A 20,169-nucleotide genomic window follows, 5' to 3' on the forward strand; every position below is an offset into this window, starting at 1 on the left:
GTAGGCCGAGGGAGACCGCGATCCTACAGACCGACCAACCGAGAAAAGGAATCCCCGAGAAACATCAAAGATATTCTCTATAAATGTCCGCTGAAGATGTACGACACACGGATAACGCGACTACGGAACTGGAAGATCGCAAATCCTCAAGGAATTGATGATCAGACCAGCTCTTCCCTTGGATGAAGCACTCGAGCGCGTTTGTACAAGTTGCACAGGGCGAGGCAACACTGCATCTGCACATCTGCTCATGTACGCCACCAGGCTGACCGAACAGATAGCGGACGATCAGGTGTTCTAGCTCGCCAATGTCAGAGATTACTGTAGCTATCTCGTTTTGGATATCCGTGTCGTTTCCCCGCACGCGGCGCTGGCCATTGTCTTGCAAGGTCCTGGTCCTGGCCCTGGCCTTGAATCTCCGCATGGTTTGCCAGCCGGGGATGGGCGGATCTGGCTAAGACTCGTCTACTCCACCCCCACAACAGGCTAAATGGCCGATGGCAACTCCTGCGGGACTGGACCTACACAGCTACAGTTGGTGGACTCATTCTTCTGACCTACAGGGTCATGATTGGATTCGGGTGGTCGCTGGCCTGCCTCTCCTCGGCGGATTGATACAAAACCAGCGTCCATCTCACCGATGCCAAGAGTCTAAAGAGTTGCCATGCAAGCATGTGCCATTCCCCCATTCCCTGAGGACTCTTGTAGGATTGGACCGACCAGCAACCGCTGTCGAGATCAACAGCTCTGCCTGTCTGGCACGCGTCGATATTGCGCTCTAGGACCTCTGGCACATGGCTACCGCCAAGAACCCTAGGCTTTGGGTAGACGCCCGCCATTCCGCTTGGTGGGAAAATTGCCACCCGTCTTGGACAGCTGGGTTATCTCAGAAAGTGAGTAATGTGCGATTGGGTACAGCTGGGGAAGGACAGTACAAGGGACCCTGTGGTCAGCGGCCCGGAGTGTAGGGGATCGAAGCAAATGAGCCTGCTGGACTGCGTTTAGCCCGGCAGAGTGGTCACTGCAAGAATGGGCATCGGGGTGGTTCCATGCGACTTGGCATGCTTTGCGATAGCCTTTAATATCCAACGTCCCTCGTGTTGTTTCTCGCAGCTGTCAATTGGAAGTTGTTTTTCTCTCGGAGACGCACTCGCAGTGAGCGACGTGAAGCTCGTGTGTCCTCGACAATATCGACATTCTATTCTCAAAAGGACTCTCGCCAGCACGAGAGGCTTCAGTCGGCAAGATGCCGTCCGCCACGGTCAAGATCTTGCAAAAGATCGTTCACAATGATTCTATGCACACTGATCCCCCCGAGATCTATGGCTGGAGAGTCTACCTCCTGGCCGCCTCCGCCTGCTTTGGCGCCATGTCCTTTGGCTGGGACTCTTCAGTCATCGGAGGAGTTATTGTGCTCCCCCCATTCGTTCAGGATTATGGTCTAGGCGACCCTAAATCGAAGGCTTCCGCCAACTTGTCTGCCAACATTGTCTCGACTCTCCAGGCTGGTTGCTTCGTTGGTGCTCTCGCGGCTTCTCCACTGACAGACCGCTACGGGCGAAAGTGGTGCCTTGTCGGCGTTGCAATGGTCATTCTCGCTGGTATCATCATGCAATCCGCCGCATCTGGCCATCTGGCTGCCATGTACGTCGGACGGTTCGTCTCGGGCCTCGGAGTAGGAGCCGCCAGTTCCATCAACCCCCTTTACGTCTCCGAGAACGCACCGCGAGCCATCCGTGGACTGCTGACCGGAATGTACCAATTGTTCATCGTGACCGGAGGCATGATTGCCTTCTGGATCAATTACTCGGTTTCGATTCACATGTCCGGCAAGGTCATGTACATCTTCCCCCTTGCTATCCAAGCCCTCCCTGCGCTGTTGCTTGCAGGATGCATGACGCTCTGCAACGAGTCGCCCCGTTGGTTGGCACGTCAGGATCGATGGGAGGAGGCCAAGAATGTCCTCGCCCGCCTCCGCAACTTGTCAACGACTCATCCCTACATTGAGGAAGAGTTCCAGGAGATCGTCGACCAGCTCGAGCACGAGCGCGAGCTCATTGGTGATGCCACTTTCTACAACTTGCAAAAGGAGATGTGGACCATCAAGGGTAACCGTAACCGCGCCCTCATCAGCATCGGCCTCATGATTTGCCAACAGATGACGGGCACCAACGCGATCAATGTGTATGCTCCGACCATCTTCCAGAACCTAGGCATCAGCAAGACGTCGTCCTCGCTGTTCAGCACGGGCGTCTACGGCATTGTCAAGGTCGTGTCCTGTATCTGCTTCTTGCTGTTCATGGCGGACTCGTTTGGACGAAGGCGGTCCCTCCTTCTGTCCTCGATTGCGCAGGGGCTGGCCATGTTCTACATTGGCTTGTATGTCCGGATCAAGCCCCCTATCTCGGGAGACTCTGTGCCGCCTGCCGGTTATGTTGCGCTGGTCTGCATCTTCCTCTTCGCCGCGTAAGATGCCCCTTTCCACAGAACTTGACTCTGCACTCAGAAACGGTTGGCTGACACTCGAGCACAGATTCTTCCAGTTTGGTTGGGGCCCTGCTTGCTGGATCTACGCCAGTGAGATCCCAACAGCCCGCCTGCGATCCATGAACGTCTCGTATGCCGCAGCCACGCAATGGCTATTTAACTTTGTTGTGGCTCGTGCGGTGCCGACTATGCTTGTCACAGTCGGATCTCACGGCTATGGGTGAGTGCCTTGCATCCTGCCTGCTCTCTTTAAACGATGCTCAAGTGCTGACACCTTTCCTTGTAGAACGTATCTCATCTTTGGCAGCTTCTGCTTCTCCATGTTCTTCTTTGTGTGGTTCCTGGTGCCGGAGACCAAGGGCATGTCGCTCGAGGCCATGGACAAGCTCTTTGGCGTGACGGATGCGACTCCTCTGAAGTCGGTCGACGGCGGCCCGGAGGCCATTGGCGACGAGAAGCAGTCGACCGTTCAAGTTGAGAGGCCGGTGCAGCCCGTCCCGATCGGCATGGGCCAGGCCACCACGGTCGAGGCGTCCAACCTGGGCCGGATGACCTAGATCAATAAAAACCTTCCAAAACGGACAGCATAGTAGTTGATTTTAATGGGATGGATTAGGGGCCTGGTCGCCTGGTCGCATAGTGGCTTTCACCAGCCGTGACCGAGAAGCAGTAGATTGGAGCTTTCTCTATTGAAGTGTCTTGCTTGAAGAGATTCTGTAAAGGATTATATAATCAAGAATGACCTGAAGCGTCGCGTGCCAGCAGTATGAGTTGTTGCTCGAAAGGCCATTGGAAGTGGGTTCTGTTTCTGTGACTGTGAGATAGAGATATATAGGGTTGAACCGCTGCGACTGCGATGCGATTGCCTGCCATTATCCAGGCATTCTGCCATGCTCGGACTAGGACTAGAATGCAGAATCCGAGGCTTGTAAACCGACATGATTGACCTACCGGTACTTGTGCAGTCTATGAGAGCGAGGCAATGACACCATCCGGTCTTCTGAAGTACCTTGCATGACATGATACATCTCGGGCCTCACTACTCACCACCCATTCAATGGATGTGAATGAGGTGTCATTGGCTGGAGGTGTCCCTATCCTATCCGACCGACAATATCTCAAGTGAAGCCAATATCTTTATCTTAGAACTCATGATAAGACCTGCGTTTACCCTCTTCATTACACAGCTGTATGATATGATACCGAAAGCACAACGAAGCCCGTACGGCAAGTTGTTTTTTAATGTTGATGAATCCGCAGCGACAACATTCCCTTCTACACTCTGTTTACCTCATGAAAGCCCCCGAGGGACCTGAGCAGCCCCCGAGGGTATGTCTGCTCACTTTCCAGGGTTCACCTTGCTGGCCTTGCACAGGTCAGTCATGCCATGCCATGTAGTACATGTACATGGCCCAATACGCTGATACATGCCGAAAGACGGCGTTTTTCGTACTTTACCTAACAGACAAGACTGTCTTTGCCGACTTACTCGAGGGTGAGCAGGAATGGTGAGTCCTGATTCAGGCACGTCAAGAGCGAGACCTCCTGAAGTGCCGCAAGTACTACTGCGTAGTATGCAGTACCTTGGTAAGGTTTGCTAGCAGCATCTAGGGCGACCCCTCTACGCCCTGTGCAGTAAGGCCCGGGCGCCTAAGGGGGTTTCTAAGAGGGGCCTAAGAGGGGCCTAAGAGGTGCCTAAGAGGGGCCTAAGAGGTGCCTAAGGGGTGCCTAAGGGGTCTTAGGGGTCTTTTGGGGGTCTACCGCACGCCCACGACCATGGCCACGGCGCCGGCAACTTCCACCAACTGCCGCTCGCTCCCTGCCACTCACACACTCACCCCCCTTAACGTTAACTTATACTATGCCCCCAATGAAAGGCCCCCTGACGTTAAGTGAACTCTCGCCTGCCACAAGCATCAACCTCCCTGAGCTCAGCTGTCTGCTCTGCCCTACGCGGCAAACCCCGTCCCCGGCCCTCCTCGTCGTCATCGTCATCGTCCTCGTCCGTCTCCATCCGTCCATCCGCCATCGTCGCCGTCAACAATCACCACGATCCCCGGCTTTAGCCTCCAAGCTGCCCTATTCTCGCGCGCTATTCGACTCTCCGGCGACGCCAGCGTCACCTGCAGCTGTAAGGGCGCGCGCGCTTGTCGCCTGCCGCCTGCCGCCTGCCGCCTGCCGCCTGCCGCCTGCCGCCTGCCGCCTGTCGCCTGCTCTAGCCGCCGATTTGCGATACGAAGTTATCTATCTGTCTATAGACTTATACACACGTCCCAGACCTACCAGACCTACCAGACCTACCTAACAGACCTACCGTACCGGTGAGGTATCTCGATAGCATCGCCGGTGCTCTCAAGTGCTGTGCATTGTCGATCTGCTCCGCGCGCAGGGCAGGGCAGACCGTGGCGACTCACCGTCCCTCCTCCTCCCAGGCGCCATTGGTGCTCTGGCTGCGTGTGAGGGCGTGAGGACATAAGGGGCATAGAGGCGTCAGTGTACATGCATCTGCTGGGGCCTTCTTGTTCAGGCATTCGCCGCCGTTGCCGACGATGTCGCCCCAGTCACCGAAGATGTCCTCCGATCGCCCACTCAAACGATCCAACGATGCGCTCCTCGATTCCCCGAACGGCGACAGCCCCTCGTCCGCTACTTCCAAGGTGAAGCTTCCGAGACTGGATCGCGGGCCAGAGGACTTCTCCTCCGTGGTCAAGAGCAAGCTGCAGTCCTATACCCGCACCGGCCAGGCCTGCGATCGCTGCAAGGTGCGTTGCTGTCGTCTGTCACAGATGTAGAGATATGCTTCCAAAGACCGGGCTTCTTAGCCCCTTCCTCCTTCTGCTTTTCTCCTCACTCACAAAGACCTCCTGTACGGGGCAGCTTTGAAGGACTCCTCTGCTGCGAGAATTCGCACATGTCTCGTTTTGGGCCAATGGACTAACCCTGTCTCTCCTCTGTCCCACAGGTTCGCAAGATACGCTGCGATGCCCTCCCCGAAGGCTGCTCTCACTGCGCCAACCAGAGTCTCGCCTGCTACGTTACCGATCGCGTTACCGGCCGCACCGAGCGCCGCGGCTATTTACAGGAACTCGAGCGCGAGAAGAATGACATGCTGTCGCATATCCGCGACATGGAGAAGCTGCTCGAGAGCAATGGCATCGAGGTGCGCCCCTGGCATTGGTCCGCATTCGGTCCTGCCTACAGCAGCTCTGCCGTCGCCTTTGATGCAATGGGCAATCCGGTCAACGATCCGGCTTCTTCCAAGGACCAATGGAGCCAGGTCGGCTCGTTATGGGTGAAGAACTACCAGCAGAAGCCCCAATCTCTTTCCACGGGTTACTTTCTTCCCGCCGCCTTGGAACCAAGACCAGCAGACAGCCACCTTGGCGTCATGACTGATAGCGCGCCCCTGAGCTCCATCAAGGGGACTCAGCTCTCTATCCTCGGAACCACGATCGACATCACCTCCTTCGATGCGCCGGATATGGACGGGCCTCCTCCTGGCGCTCAGATCACCTCTCCTCTCTTCAACAAGTCCGTCCAAGCCTTCCTCAACTCAACGATGAGAGTCAATCCTCCACTGGATCATGTTGGCCTGCCGTCCCGCGAGGACGCCTTCACATACTCGGAGTGGTATTTCCTCATGATCTACCCCTTCATACCTCTCCTCCATAAACCATCCTACATGAAACTGGTAAGCCATACAGTCTGTTCGCAAGTATTCTCGAAGCGAATCTAATTCGAGTGTGTTATTAGCTAGCAAGCATATATGACGACCCATCCTTCAAACCTTCGACCGCGGAGCTTGTGTTGGTCCACATGGTCTTCGCAACCATATACTTCCAGTACGGAGTGCGCAATCATGAAGATCCGGCCAGGCGAGAGCAGCTCAACGATCTGTCCAACAAGCACTACCATTGGTGCCTGAGCAAATTCTACGACCTGGCTTCTGCCGCGACTCTCACTGCAGTCCAGGCACTCGCCATGATTGCTTGCCATACTCGCTCTTTTCCGAAGCCGGGGTCCGGCACCCTTGTTGCTGTTTTTGTGTTTAATAAAGCCATTGAGATGAATCTGCACCGCTCCAGCAAGCGGGCGAACGAGGCCACAGATCTGGAGAACGAGATGAGGAAGCGCGCATGGTGGGGCATCCTCACCGTCGTCGTCACTCTCCACGGCCGTCTCGGTCGTCCCATGCCCATTGGCCTCGATGAATTCGATGTTGAACTGCCGTTGGCGATTCCTGATGAGGTGCTGACGGAGAACGGCGTAACTGATCCCTCGAGGATCGGCCAGTGTGGCTACCTTGTCGGCCTTGCGGCTTTCAGGATCTTGCCCCTGTACATTGAGATGTGGAGCAGTGTGTACATCGTCCGTCGAAATCCTCGAAGATATGTTGAAACGGTTCAAAGCCTCGAAGAGCAATATCGACTATGGCACGACCAGCTACCTGATGAGCTCAAGGTAGAGAAGTGTAAGCCTGGCAACCAAGTACTGGCGCTTTACACGCAGGCTTTCAGTCTGGAGTTCAGACTGTGCCTGCGACATCCGTCTGTTTGCATGACTTCGGATGCCAAGATATGCGCAGAGAACACGCGTATATGTCAGGAGACAGCAAGGAAACTTCTGAAGGTAGTCGATAGTCTCCTCAGACTCAAGTCTCTTGACACAACATGGTACCAGATGTCGGTGTACGTGGCGGCTATCTTCACAATGCTAGTCGCCGACTGGGAAAGACGATTTACGATAACAACGACCGAGATTATCACTTTGAGGGATGAGATGAACATGTGGATCAATATTCTTGTGGGCATCGAGAGCCTTCTTGGTAGGCATCAGAGCCAACAAAACGACACAAATCCTGAGGGCAATCACAGCTAATATGATCATAGGGTGCGGTCCCCGCCTAAGCAACGAGGTTAGCCTCATCATCCAACGAACCATTACTCTGATTGAGCATGATATGGGCCACAAGAATGGTACTACGTCCACATCACAGCATACGCAGACCCCTATAATGTCGAATCATATCAAACAAGAGGCGTACGACTCGGTTCCATCACATCATCAGCAAGTCACGAGTACGCCAAACGGTATCGAGACGACTCCAATCGATGCTTCTACTGGTACAAGGGTCACACCAGCAGACAACCCAACATTCTACGACCCATCCATCGCCACAGCCACCACCCCTTATCATCACCTTGCTTATGCCGACCAGGGCTCTGTACCAGCTCAGAATGGCAATCCAATGCAGAGCTACGATCCGACAGACTCTACACAATATCTTTATGCTGCTACGGCGGCGGCGGCAGCCGCTGCGGCAGCAACAACGGCTGGGAGCGCTCACCAAGCAGCAAATAATCCATTAGTCGCTTTTGCCAGTCAAGCGACGCAGCACGTCTCGCATCAAGCAGGAGACGAGTGGGCCCGGGCCATGGCGGGACAAAACACTTGGCACGACTGGACAGCCGCGATGGCAGACAGTCAAGACCGGTACAGCGCGAATGCTCTGTTGACACTCGGCAACGGGCAACGGAGCGACGGCCCCGGAGACATGAGCGTCGGGGGCGATGCAGCCGTTGCAGCATCTAATCATGGCGGACAGTGGCCAATGCTGATCTTTCATGACGGCACAGGCTCTGTGAGTGGCGGGTAGAGTCGCGTAGAGGGGAAATGGTGTTCATATCCGTTTTGGCACGCGAAGCTCCTGTTAGGGATGGCTAAACAATATATATCTCACATATCATGATGGATGGTATTGACGACGAAGAGCGTGCATTCTGTACTTTATAAACTACGGCGTTTGGGATATAATATATGCCAGGACGAGATGTGCCATGGCATGGTATTGGGCTTCAGGGGTTGAGGCTCTACTTGTTCTGTGAACGACTCCAAGCATCTTGGCTTGATGAGATAAGTTCTGGGTACCCCCGGCGTTCTGCTTGTGCAACTTCGAAAAGGAGTTTGTTTTCCGGCGCATCAAAATGTATATCAATTTGATCACAAGTTCTGAATTATCTTTATAGACACGATTGGAGCGAAGTCGCCTTGACAGAGCGAGAGAATGTTGAGCTCCCCCTGAAAAGGACAATGCTGTAGCGTACTGCTACAGTACTTGAAGCACCGGGCGGGTAGGCGGTGGGCGGTGGACGGATGCGCCGTGCAGTGCATCTGCCGGTGCTGAACAGCGGGGTTCCGGGTGACTCACTTCGGCTCATCTCTCCACCTTCGGGGGATCTAACGATTGGCGAAGTAACGTCGCCGTAGCTATAGAAGACGGTCTCCCGCCTGCCCGGCATCCCTTAGAAGCGTATAAGTGGACGATATATTTGAATACTAATCAGCTCCCTCGGATTCGACCTGCTTGGGTTTCCTTGCCTGGTAGAAGCTCGGTAGGATTTGCAGAGGAGTCTCACGCACCTCAAGCAACGAAGGCGAGCATACGGCATAGCTTAACTCCTTTCCGTTTCTGTTTATATTTATCCTCACAAGAACTAGATCATATGGTCTTGTAAAAGGGCAACATCTTTTGGTTACTATCACTTTCAACCTAACAAGGACGAAATGATCACGGACAGCCTAGTCAAAGTGTTCCGCTCGGAACGTCTCATCTACCGAGCCTTTCAGAACGACGAGAAGGACAAGGCATTCTGCTATGAGCAGATCACAAGCGACCCCGTGAACTATGCCCTCAGTGACCCAGGGCTCCTCGCGCCTCGCAGCCGCCAGGCGGAGGACGCCATGACGGATGACTTGGCCAAGAGTCTTCTCGCTGTTGTACTCTGCCTCCCAGCAGACGAATCGTCCACGGAGGATCAGTCGTCAACCGATGAGAAAGCCTTTAAAGATCCGCAGAAGGCTGAACCAATCCCGATTGGATTCATGTGTCTCAACTGGGGCGGCTTTGGTCCCAAATATCTGCACCATCACCGCAGCACAGAGCTCGGCATCACCATTGCAGCCCCTTATCAGGGCAAGGGGTATGGATCAGAAGCCTTGAAATGGGTTCTCGACTGGTCGTTTCGGTTCGCAAACATGCACAGTGTAACACTGGGGTGCGTCGAGTATAACACGAGAGGGCAGAAGGTGTACGAGAAAGCTGGCTTTGTGTTGGAGGGACGGTGAGTGACAGAGTGGTTGCTCGGCCTTCACAACATGCTCACTTCCAAAAAAAACCGTGTCTTTGCTACTCGAACATTCGCTCTCGGTCCTTTTGTTGAAGTCTGTTCAGTCACTTGAAGCTAATCAATATGACTTTAGACGGCGACAAGTCCACTTCTATGATCGCAAATGGTGGGATGTGTTGCTTTACTCGGTCCTAGAGAGTGAGTGGGAGCAGAGGCAGGTAGAACAAGATGAGAAGCAGTGATGGAAGAAACCAGGGGACGGTTTGCGTTGCTGATGAGCAGGATTCTTTTCTGTCAAGATTGATGGCAGCATCCTCACTCGCTCACCGGGAGTCTCCCATGGTGTGCTTCTTCGTGCCCTGGTCAGCAACACACGGCTCTCGCTCAACAGGAACGTTTGATCAAATCGAGATCTATTGTGTGTAAGGCACCTTACTACAGAAGGTAGTGAAACTATCCTCATGGCAATATGAGTCGTTAGGTTTGACTGGCGGTGCTTTACGCTCAATTCACCTACAGGAAGGCGGTCCAGGAGGCTCATGCAAGGAATCTTGTTCAATAACGATAGTTACCATAGCTTACTCAACACTAGAATCAAGAACCAACCTCGACAAGGGATGCGACACTCAGGAATCCAGAAAGACTTCGAAAAAGTCTGAGAAGGGAAGGTCACATCGTCCCAGTTCGCATATTGGTTCCGTGGCGATGGGACACCCAAGGCTACTATCGGATCTGGCATCCTTCTCCTCGCTACTCTCGAGCCGCAACAGACCGAAATAAGGCATCACACGCTAGCCCGGTACCATGCTCTCAAGCTAGGTTGTGCTGCAGGTCGGCGTGCCAGGGTTGTTGTAGCGCATCGGGGGCCCCTTCTTCTCCATCCGTCTGTCCCTTCGCCTCCGGATCAGGGTGTGGTCATTACCATCGATCGTCGTGCCTAGCCAGCTGATCAGCAAGGCAAAATCGCAGGAACTCTTCCCTCGAATGCGGATCATTTTGTCATTTGATTCTAGACCAGGTCGCGGACTCCTCCCGATAGGCGAGCAGGTGAAGATCCCTGGCCTCGAGATACGTGCCAGACGAGACAAGAACATCTCAGATCATGATTAAACCCGATGATAGTGTGTATTGCGGACGACTAGATCGATCGATGTATGCCTCACTGACACAAATCACCATAGCTACGATGGGCGACTACGACAAGTTTCCTTGGGTCAGACGTCAGAGGTAATGCTTGGTCAGAGTATACGGCTCAACCACAATCCTTATCGGATCGGATCGTTCTTAACCTTTTTCAAAGCGTATACTAGCTCGCTGATACTAACCTCGTGATTCTTATCTTAGAAGCAGTACTAGATGTGATAAGAAAAGCAGGCGTCAGCTTACTCAAGACGCTATAGGCCTGAATTCAACACAAGATAGGAGCTCCCGGACATTCGCAAAGACCCCGGGGAATTTCCGTCACTTGCAGAAACGCAACGCGACTTCTTCTGTCCCTATCAGAGGGCCGTTCAAGTGCCATAACGGAGAAAAGGGCTTGAGTGTAAAGGATGCATCAGACGGCTCAAATTCACTCCAGATGGTGGTGATTCTGCATGGCATTGTATAGCATTTCATCTAGCCAGTTCAGTCGACTGTATTCACAATATAGTGCTATATGCAACATCCGTGAGATATACCCAGTGTCAATTACGCTCCCCACAACATCCCCGACCTTGGAAATGGGGCCGCCTGCTGGCCAAGGCACCTATTTTTATTATCCAGGCCCTGGTTGCATTGCCATACAGTAAGAGCAGCAGGGGACGTGCCGGTGGCCGAGTTATGTGCCAGTGTGCCTACAGCAGACGACAATGATTCACTGGCTCGACTGGGTTGATGCAGGATAGGTGCGTCGGCGTACCAAATCAGGTCCGCAATCCGAGGAGAGCGAAAGGTCAAGAACCATCCATAATCCATCCATATGCTTGTCTCGGCCGATAGCAGTTGTATGCACCTGCCTTGTCCGGCCAACATTTGGCTTGTCAAGGGCGCAAAACAAACGAACTTTGTCGAATCCATCATCAGGCCTATTCCTTCAATCTCGATTAATTCATCCGAGTCTGGCAAGCCTGACCCCGTATCCTGAAGCTCTAGGCGTGTAGGAAATAGAACTAGCCCATCCAGAATCCAGATGCCTGATTACCCTGGCTTATCGTTACATGCAGCTTCCCTTCTCAGCCTGGTGACAGTGGTAAGTGCGCTGGAGGATGGGGATCCCCAGCGCCACAGCAGCTTGCACGGCTCCACGGCTCGATCACAGCTAGTGGATCCATCGACAGTCGTGAACTGTGTCGCAAGCTGGTAGCCAATGGTCCGGAGAATGAGCACTCCGTTAGTGAGATGCATCCAGGCTCTTTAGCGTGTGTGCTTTGTAGCGTCTCTGGGTTAGGTCTTTCTCTGGTCTGCGGCACGAAACGCAGTAAGCTGCTGTGGCGTGACGCTGATGAGATCTATGACAAGATCCGTTTACAAGATACGCAACTGGGCCAATAGACGCGACCTACGGGGCACTGGCGCCTGATAGGGCGATCTATCTGGTGTACGAGAGAAGGGCCGTGGTTCGTGGCACACTTGAATCAGGAAAAGCACGAGCAGATGGGGCGAGATCGAGCAGTCAAGTCAAGTCGAGAGAGGATGATCTGTCATTCAACTTGCCATTCACCCATACTACGGTAGAAGAACCCATCGGGGTCGTTCCGTTAGAGTCGAGGACAAGCATCGAGGATCTCCGCTGCCCAGACCAGCCGCCTCCCTCGGCCATCCACCCTGCTGTCATGTTTGCGGGGAGCTACCGTTCTGAGCATGTGCAATGAGCCAGGTGGCTGGCGCCAGCCGGCGCGGCAACCTCTCTACAGAAGCTGCTTGGTGGACAGCCCAGTTCGAATTAGAGGCTTCGGGGATGGAGGTGGCCGTTTGGATGGCTTGCCGGGGTGATATGACCTGCCCGATCGATACTAGTGAGCTGAGGCTAGAACACGTCTAGAAGGGGGAGCTCACGCCGTAGAAGTCGAATCAGATCCCACAGAGGCGCACTGAGTGGACTCGTGGCCAATATGCCAAGACCGCCCTTGGATTCTGGGGGGAAGGTCAGTAGAAATAGACCGGACCGTAAGCAATTGGACTGGTAGGCCAGCAGCGGGCCCTATACGGGCGGCGGGACGTGGCTTGACCAAGCTCAGGCCATCCAGAGCAATGGGCGATGCGATTGTATTGTGTTATTGGATCGAGGATAGCGAGCAGATTGGCATCTCACAGCGCCCCGCCGGCCTTCCTCGGCCTCTTTCTGCGCGCCCTACGAGATATCTGGTCTGACATTTGATGGAGATCGCACCAGCATGGTTACTATGATAGTGGGAGACGGCCGGCAACGTCCACCTGGAAAAGGAAGATACAACGAGACAGGTTTGACACGGACATGTACTGTAGACGATGTAGGGCCTCTGCCAGCTAGCAGCCTGCCATCTGCGCCGAGTTCACTGCTGGAGGCTCTTCCTCAGGATCGTAACTAAGAAGACTCACAAGCATTGGATATCTTGCCTGCAAAGAGGCTTTCGCCATCATACATTGAACACTTCAGATCGTCGAAAATGCGCCAATTAGTGCGCCATGTCCGACACCTTTCGTTTCATCCCAGCGCACTGATGAGCGCATTCATGCCGGCGAGACTGAGGCGATATTCACACCGGCAAACAGGCCACCTGAAGACAAGTGCTGAAAGACTTCACCTTAGCTGCAATCCTGAGTCGGGTGGCGCTCTTAGTAGGGTGCGGCACACGCTGTTGCACTAACCAGCGACGGTAAATGCACAACAGCCGGACAGGTGTGTGGGCCAAGACAGACGCCTAAGAACGGCGGACTATCTCGATCGAGCGCTATGCGACTCAAGCGATGGCAGATCGAATCGGTGGTGTGAATGTCTGATTGCTAGTCGGACGTTGTGGGTGCATGTAAAAAAAATGATGATCAACCAAACCAAAGAGACACAACTTGATACTCTTGTATAGCACAACGCAGGCAAGTCAGTCTAGCTGTTGCTGGAGTTGCAAGTTGCAGGTCTGTCTCTCTGCGGCTGCTTTCCGAGTTCCGAGGCCAAGAAGTCTTGGGAGGGCGATCAATGCATCCTCATCGTCGACCTTGCAGCGCCGAGCTGCGCCGAGTCAAGATTCAGGGTGCTGCCGCGCCGGCCCCAGAGAAGCTTCTTCTATCGCAATTCTCCGGGTGGCCTGTCGTGGCTGTCGTGGCTGGCATTGGCAGGTTGGAGGGACGGGGGAAGGCTGGTCACTCTTCAACTCATCTGCACACGAGTCGTAGTTACCGTACGAACCAACTCACTAACCATCCGAGTTCCACGCCAGCGTTGTTCTAGAAAACCGCGGCTGCTTCTCTTTGCAGATAATAGCTCCGCTGGCTCTAGTTGAGTCCTCGGTTCAGTCAAGTCGCGATCTGCCTGGCTGAAGAGCCTCGAGAATGCAACGTCCTTGACCTGCCTAATGCGGTCCAGCCGGTTCCACCTCTTGAATTGAGCTATCGGCGGCGGGATACCATGCAGCAGTAATCAGTAATGACACGGGGTTGAACTGTCCCTGTCCTCCTGTGGCACGCACACGCGAGGCGAGTGGTGACCATCGCACTGATCGCTGCCTTTTCAATGCATTCATTTGCATTTGCCCTTGATTGACCACCCCCCAGCCAACCACAGGCAGTGGAATGGCCCCCAGCTCTGCCGTCTCATTCGACCCTCTCTTATCTCGGATCCTAATCCCTGCTAGTTGCCTGTGCTCCAGAAGAGGCGGGTGGCAAGGGGACCAGCAGGCCACTTGGGAACATGGAATCATGGGTGGATGGACTTGGATGCTGAATATCCGTGCATGCATCTGCGGGTTTGCCCTATAGAGAACCTGAGAACCAAGAGACTCGAGTACATGTCCATGTACGAATGAACAGGGGTAGCCGGCCGGCGACAGGGGGGGACGGTTGCTCCAGGGTGGTACACCATCCCATCAGGTCTACCATCCGTGACGCCTAGTCTAGCCCGCGGCTCGACTCTCCTGGACCGCCTGCATCCTGCCCGTACTCGAGTAGCTTGCACGGAGCATCCGTTGTCAGTCACAGAATGAGTACGGTAGGACAGTCCTTGGGAGAGCTTAAATTGGTGATCGACGGGGGGGTGCCCTCTTGTGGCCTGCCCGTTGCAGTGATGGCTCAGGTCCACCCCCAAGTCCATAAATACCACGCGATTCCCATCGTCCCGTCTGTCTGGCAATCCCCTCTCTTTCCCATCTAGCCCATATCACCATACCCAGAGGTGTCGAATTGCCTGTTCATATTCGTACACCATGGCGGACGTTAGAGAAGCAACCTACCCGCCCGTCCATGCTTTCGCCGAGGGCAACCCCCCGGTTGAGACCATGGGGGATGTCAAGGAGGAAGTCAAGGTCGAGGTTGACGAGGAGGAGGAAGAGCTCGACCTCTACAGACCTCTTCCCATGGACCCCAACCTGCGCAAGGAAGAGCACATTCTGACTTTCCGTGCCATCGCCGTTGGTGTCGTCCTCGGTTCCCTAGTCAATGCCTCGAATCTGTATCTCGGTGAGTTGCCCTGCCCCGGCACCATGCCACACTTTCTAACGTGCAATGCACAGGTCTCAAGACCGGTTTCACCTTCTTGGCTAGCATGTTCGGTGCTATCTTTGGTTACGGTATCGTTGGCTTCATTGCCAAGGCCGCTGGTGACCTCCCCTTCCTCGGCGGTCCATTTGGACCCCAGGAGAACTCCATTGTCCAGGCCGCTGCTACCGGAGCCGGTGGTATCGCTGGTATCTTCGTCGCCGGTATCCCTGCCATGTACCAGCTCGAACTGATGGACGGCCGTTCTCCCAAGGAGGACATTGGCAAGATCTTCACCATCACCATTGTCTGCTCCTTCTTCGGTCTGTTCTTCGTCACACCCCTCCGAAAGTTCTTTGTCATCCAGGTCGCTCGTGAGCTGAAGATGCTTTTCCCGACCCCAACTGCCACTGCCATGACTATCCGCTCTATGCATGCCGGTGCCGCTGGTAGTCTTGAGGCCATGAAGAAGCTGAAGGCTTTGATGATCACCTTCAGCCTGGCTATCTGCCACCGTGTTGGCTCATACTATGCCATCGGCATTCTGTACGACTGGCACTTCTTCACGTGGTTTCACATCTGGTCTGGCTACCACAGCTGGGCACTGAATATTGAGTCTTGGGGCTGGTACATGGAATGGACACCCGCCTTCATTGGCTCCGGCATGCTAATTGGTCTCAACTCGGCCATCTCCATGTTCATCGGTTCCTTCCTTGCCTGGGGTCTGATTGGACCCGTTCTCGTTCACTACGGCGAGTGCATTGGAAAGCAGGCCTCTGATGACCCGCACTGGGACAGCCTGTATAGCTTCATCAGCCTGAAGAACCTCGGTAAAGAGACACCGTCCCCTCGATACTGGCTCCTGTGGCCCGGTGTTATGATCATGGTGTGCTGCTCGATGGCCGAGCTGTTTGTTCAGTACAAGGTTATCTGGATTGGCATGAAGGCTGTTTGGCACCAGAGCTGCGTCGGCATAAACGGCATGCTCCAGAAGCGCGGGAAGAACGTTGACTTCTTCGCCAAGCACGCCATTGTCGACGAGAAGCGCGAGAATATCGTCGAGGACCCCGCACGCCCTGAGGATCAAGTCAAGACATGGGTTTGGATCGTCGGTCTCATTGCCACCATCGTCCTCGCCATCCTCATTTTCCACTTCCAGTGGGATATGCACCCGGGTCTGACTATCCTGTCCTGCATTCTCGGCTTCCTCTTCTCCTTCCTCGCCATCCAGATCGGTGCCGTCACCGACCAGACCCCTCTCACCGCCGCCTCCAAGGCCTCACAGCTCGTCATCGGTGCCGCCACCTCGGGCTCCCACTTCTCTATCAAGCATGCCCAGAAGATCAACTTGGTTGCCGGTGGTCTCGCCTCAGGTGGTGCTGATGTTGCCACTTCTCTGACTGGTGACTTCCGAACTGGCTTCCTTCTAGGAACCCCTCCATTCAAGCAGTGGATTGCTCAGGCTATCGGTACCTTCGTCTCTGTCTGGCTTGCACCAGGCATGTTCGTGCTGTTCACCACTGCATACCCCTGCATTATCGACACCTCGTACGAGCACTGCCCCTTCGCAGTTCCCTCCGTGTCTGCTTGGGCTGCTGTGGCTCAAGCCGTTACCGATCCCGCCGTCCACATCCCTCTGTCTTCGGGTATTTTCGCCATCGTCATGGGTGTTGTCTCCATCATTCAGGTCGTTGTCCGTCACTACTATCTCGTCGGCAGCCGTGAGAAGTACCGTGAGTGGCTTCCCAACTGGGGTGCCATTGCCCTGTCCTTCGTCATTCCCCTCCCTGTCTTCACCAACGCTGCTCTCTTCGGCGCCATCATTGCTGCCGTCTGGCGCAAGTGGAAGCCCAAGAACTGGGAGATTTATGGCTATGCCGTCGCAGCTGGTGCCATCGCTGGAGAGGGTCTGGGTGGTTTCATCGGTGCTATCTTGACCATCGCCGGAGTCGACGGAGGTGTCTATGGCACAAACATCGGATGCCCTGACTTGTCTTGCTAGACGCACTGCATAATGGTGTATGATCAAAAAAATGGTTGAGTTAGTTAGCGGATGTTTCCATAGGTTGTTATCGTGATACCACGGATAGAGTCAAGTAGAGAAGGCATTTGCATATTAATACCAACTATCCACTTTCAAACAATCATTTGTTCTTCCTGATTATGTGACGTGATCTTTCAAAGTAAGACAACTGATCCAGAAGGAACGCCAGGACCAAAGTCGACTCAAAATCTCGAAGGAAGCTAAAATCTCACTTGTAGACGTTACTGATGACAGGATATTCCTATGTCATCCCGCAATGTATGTCACATAGCTGGATGAATCTTGGTGCCCATGACTACCCTTAGAAATTGTTGCGATTCAGTCAATCAGCCGTCTGGAAGGCTCTTGTCAATTCCCGCGCGATATCACATCCACAGAAGCAGCAGTGACAACTCCTCCGGAGTTTCACTGCCATAGACTAAATATGATCTATCTACATATATCAGTATAAAAGCTCTTCAAACCCAGGACATTCGTTCTGTATTGGATTTTTGATTGTATAGTGAAAAGCTAAGTTCAATTACCATTTGAGGCCAAGAGCAGTTGCCATGACTTCTTTGAAGGTGTATCATGTAACTATATGATGATTGCGCCCTTGTAACATGAGAGACATATTTGCAGACTATACTACAACTGTATTAAACAGAACTGTGTTATGTTGATCGAAAAATTAGCGCTTCTGAGGTAACATCCGAAGAATCTATGGGGTATTTGAATAACCTCGACCTTTGTCGACTCACTGTTCATCAATCAACGTATCTTGTACTGCAATATGTGAGATTGGCAGACCATTCACAGTGACCGACGGTAAGCGCTGTAATGAATCATTGGCAATGTGGCACAATCACAAACACTGCACTACTAGTAAACAGTCACGATATACGCTTGGAACTAATCATTGTCAGAAATGAGGTGATAGAGTCTTATGGCGTCAGGCCCAGTTTGTCAAGGAGCAATGTTAATATAGCATCTTACGTTGAATTGAAGGTCATGTTCCTGTTGATCACGATCAAGGGAAGTGCTGGCTCCTTCAAAAGTAAGGAGCATATGATATGAAATGTATTCTCTTAACTAAATATCTCAGTCTATAACAGCGCATAGGTATTCTACATAGTGAATAATAACCACACAACAGAGTACGCTTACCTACAATGGTAGTGGGACCATGTATCAGTTACAGGTAAATCTTGGTTTGGAACAGGAGCAATCACGATTCGCCTCTAGTGTTACCCGTTCTGCGAATCAGTCAGTGAGATGCTGTCTCCTCCTTGTCGTGTTTGCTGATTAGACTGATTCGACAGCTTCACGTGCATGTCAATAAAAGGGAATTCGTAGATCGTCCCGCCATTCCGGAAGCGACATCCTCGATGTCGAAAATGCCACAGATGCTTTGTTTTACATCAACCAACACCTGAAAGGCATCTGCTTCGTACTGTTTACGCAGTGGAAGGCTGGGATGTGAAGCAAGCCTCCGGGTTGAAAGCCACCGAGAAAAGAGCCGGATCAATCATCATTGAGGGTGAATGCAGGGGTGAATACAGAGAATCACCCGTCGGGTTTAAGCCAACAGTTAGCTTGAGAATCGACGGACACTATATGGCCGCTACCAAGGAACTCCACCGGCAGTTCGTTCCCCATCACCCGCTTGATATCAGAGCTAGAACGACCCAACACTCATGTCGAGTCTCCTAGTTGATGAAACGATGAATGTCAGAGTTCCAAGTCGCGCGTATCTACTGGGCAGGGCTATGCATCATGACTTCTAAGGGCAAGGCATGTATCCCAAAAGCTTATGGTACAGCCTTGGTTGAGAATGTATCGATAGGGTACAGCCATTGCCATGTTCTCCTCGAAGACTCACATCTTCGCAACGAGGGCACCGGAAGCAAGTGCATTTTATCCTAGCTTATTCCCCTCGAGATACTTAGTGATCCTCTAAGTGTACCCACTTCCCCAACATCCCCCACAATCACCCCGTCTGAATTGAAGTCTTGTTTCCCCAAATCGCCAATCTTCCACCAATAAACTTACGCTGTAGGTTGGTTGGATGCTCTCCAACCTGCCCTGGGCCCCATGCATTGCGATTCTTGACGCAGCTTCTAACGGTAATGGCGGACCGGCGGCCCAGCTCTTGAAGAGCTCCAGGAAGGTGAGTTGGGGAAGTCTCGATTAATAAGAGTTGTGCAATGTCCGGTAATATGAGGAGAATGATCTGCTTTGTCTTCATTGTCTTCACCCACCCTCACTGGGACTCAATTCTCGACGACTCTAGCAGCAGGATTACCCTCAGCGTGAGGTACCCCTCGTCGTCATGGACATCACTCAAAGCCACGAGGTCCGCGAGGACCATGCAGACGAGAAGGTTGACCGCGCCGATTACACAAATCTAACTCATGCCAGCCTTCATGACAAGGTCCTCAATGAGGAAGCCAGACAGGCAACCGCTACAGAACATAGTCTTAGCTTCGTTCAAGCGATCAAAACTTACAAGAAAGCAGCTTTATGGTCTATTTGTGAGTCTCGCTGATCGCAATTAGCTACCGTTGTTCTCAGGTGTTATGTGACGCTGACAATGGCTGCTGAGAAGTGATCTCTACAACTGTTATCATGGAAGGCTACGATGTCACCCTGTTGGGCTCCTTTATGGGATATCCGGCATTTCGCAAGAAGTATGGCGTTTGGCATAACGACGAATCCGGCTATCAGATCTCTTTCTCATGGCAAGCGGGCCTAAACGATATCTCTGCTGTTGGCAACATCATTGGCGCTTTACTTAATGGCTATTTGACTGCCAAGTATGGTCATCGTAAGGTCATTATGGGCTGCATGACTCTCCTGACTGCGTTCATCTTCATCGTCTTCTTT

The 20,169-nt window shown here is 53.2% G+C and overlaps 4 protein-coding genes across 4 annotated transcripts; all 4 read left to right on the forward strand.

The window, feature by feature from the left end:
* Nucleotides 1–1,246: 1,246 nt before the first annotated feature.
* On the forward strand, nucleotides 1,247–3,044 carry UCRPA7_8632 (putative mfs quinate transporter protein; the record flags this gene model as incomplete). Its single annotated transcript, XM_007921144.1, has 3 exons — nucleotides 1,247–2,466; nucleotides 2,534–2,707; nucleotides 2,774–3,044. 3 exons carry the CDS (start codon nucleotides 1,247–1,249, stop codon nucleotides 3,042–3,044), a joined length of 1,665 nt encoding a protein of 554 aa, XP_007919335.1.
* A 2,013-nt stretch (nucleotides 3,045–5,057) lies between these two features.
* On the forward strand, nucleotides 5,058–7,394 carry UCRPA7_8633 (putative transcription factor protein; the record flags this gene model as incomplete). The annotated part of the gene is made up of 4 exons (XM_007921145.1): nucleotides 5,058–5,249; nucleotides 5,507–6,178; nucleotides 6,241–7,290; nucleotides 7,377–7,394. The coding sequence occupies 4 exons, from the start codon at nucleotides 5,058–5,060 to the stop codon at nucleotides 7,392–7,394; spliced, it is 1,932 nt and encodes a 643-aa protein (XP_007919336.1).
* A 1,657-nt stretch (nucleotides 7,395–9,051) lies between these two features.
* UCRPA7_8634 (putative gnat family protein) lies at nucleotides 9,052–9,856 on the forward strand (the record flags this gene model as incomplete). The annotated part of the gene is made up of 2 exons (XM_007921146.1): nucleotides 9,052–9,608; nucleotides 9,748–9,856. 2 exons carry the CDS (start codon nucleotides 9,052–9,054, stop codon nucleotides 9,854–9,856), a joined length of 666 nt encoding a protein of 221 aa, XP_007919337.1.
* Nucleotides 9,857–14,989: 5,133 nt separating this feature from the next.
* On the forward strand, nucleotides 14,990–17,262 carry UCRPA7_8635 (putative oligopeptide transporter protein; the record flags this gene model as incomplete). Its single annotated transcript, XM_007921147.1, has 2 exons — nucleotides 14,990–15,242; nucleotides 15,296–17,262. 2 exons carry the CDS (start codon nucleotides 14,990–14,992, stop codon nucleotides 17,260–17,262), a joined length of 2,220 nt encoding a protein of 739 aa, XP_007919338.1.
* Between the last annotated feature and the right edge of the window lie 2,907 nt (nucleotides 17,263–20,169).

This window comes from Phaeoacremonium minimum (assembly GCF_000392275.1).
Source record: "Phaeoacremonium minimum UCRPA7 unplaced genomic scaffold PA7_03_scaffold_601, whole genome shotgun sequence".
Lineage (NCBI taxonomy): Eukaryota > Fungi > Ascomycota > Sordariomycetes > Togniniales > Togniniaceae > Phaeoacremonium > Phaeoacremonium minimum.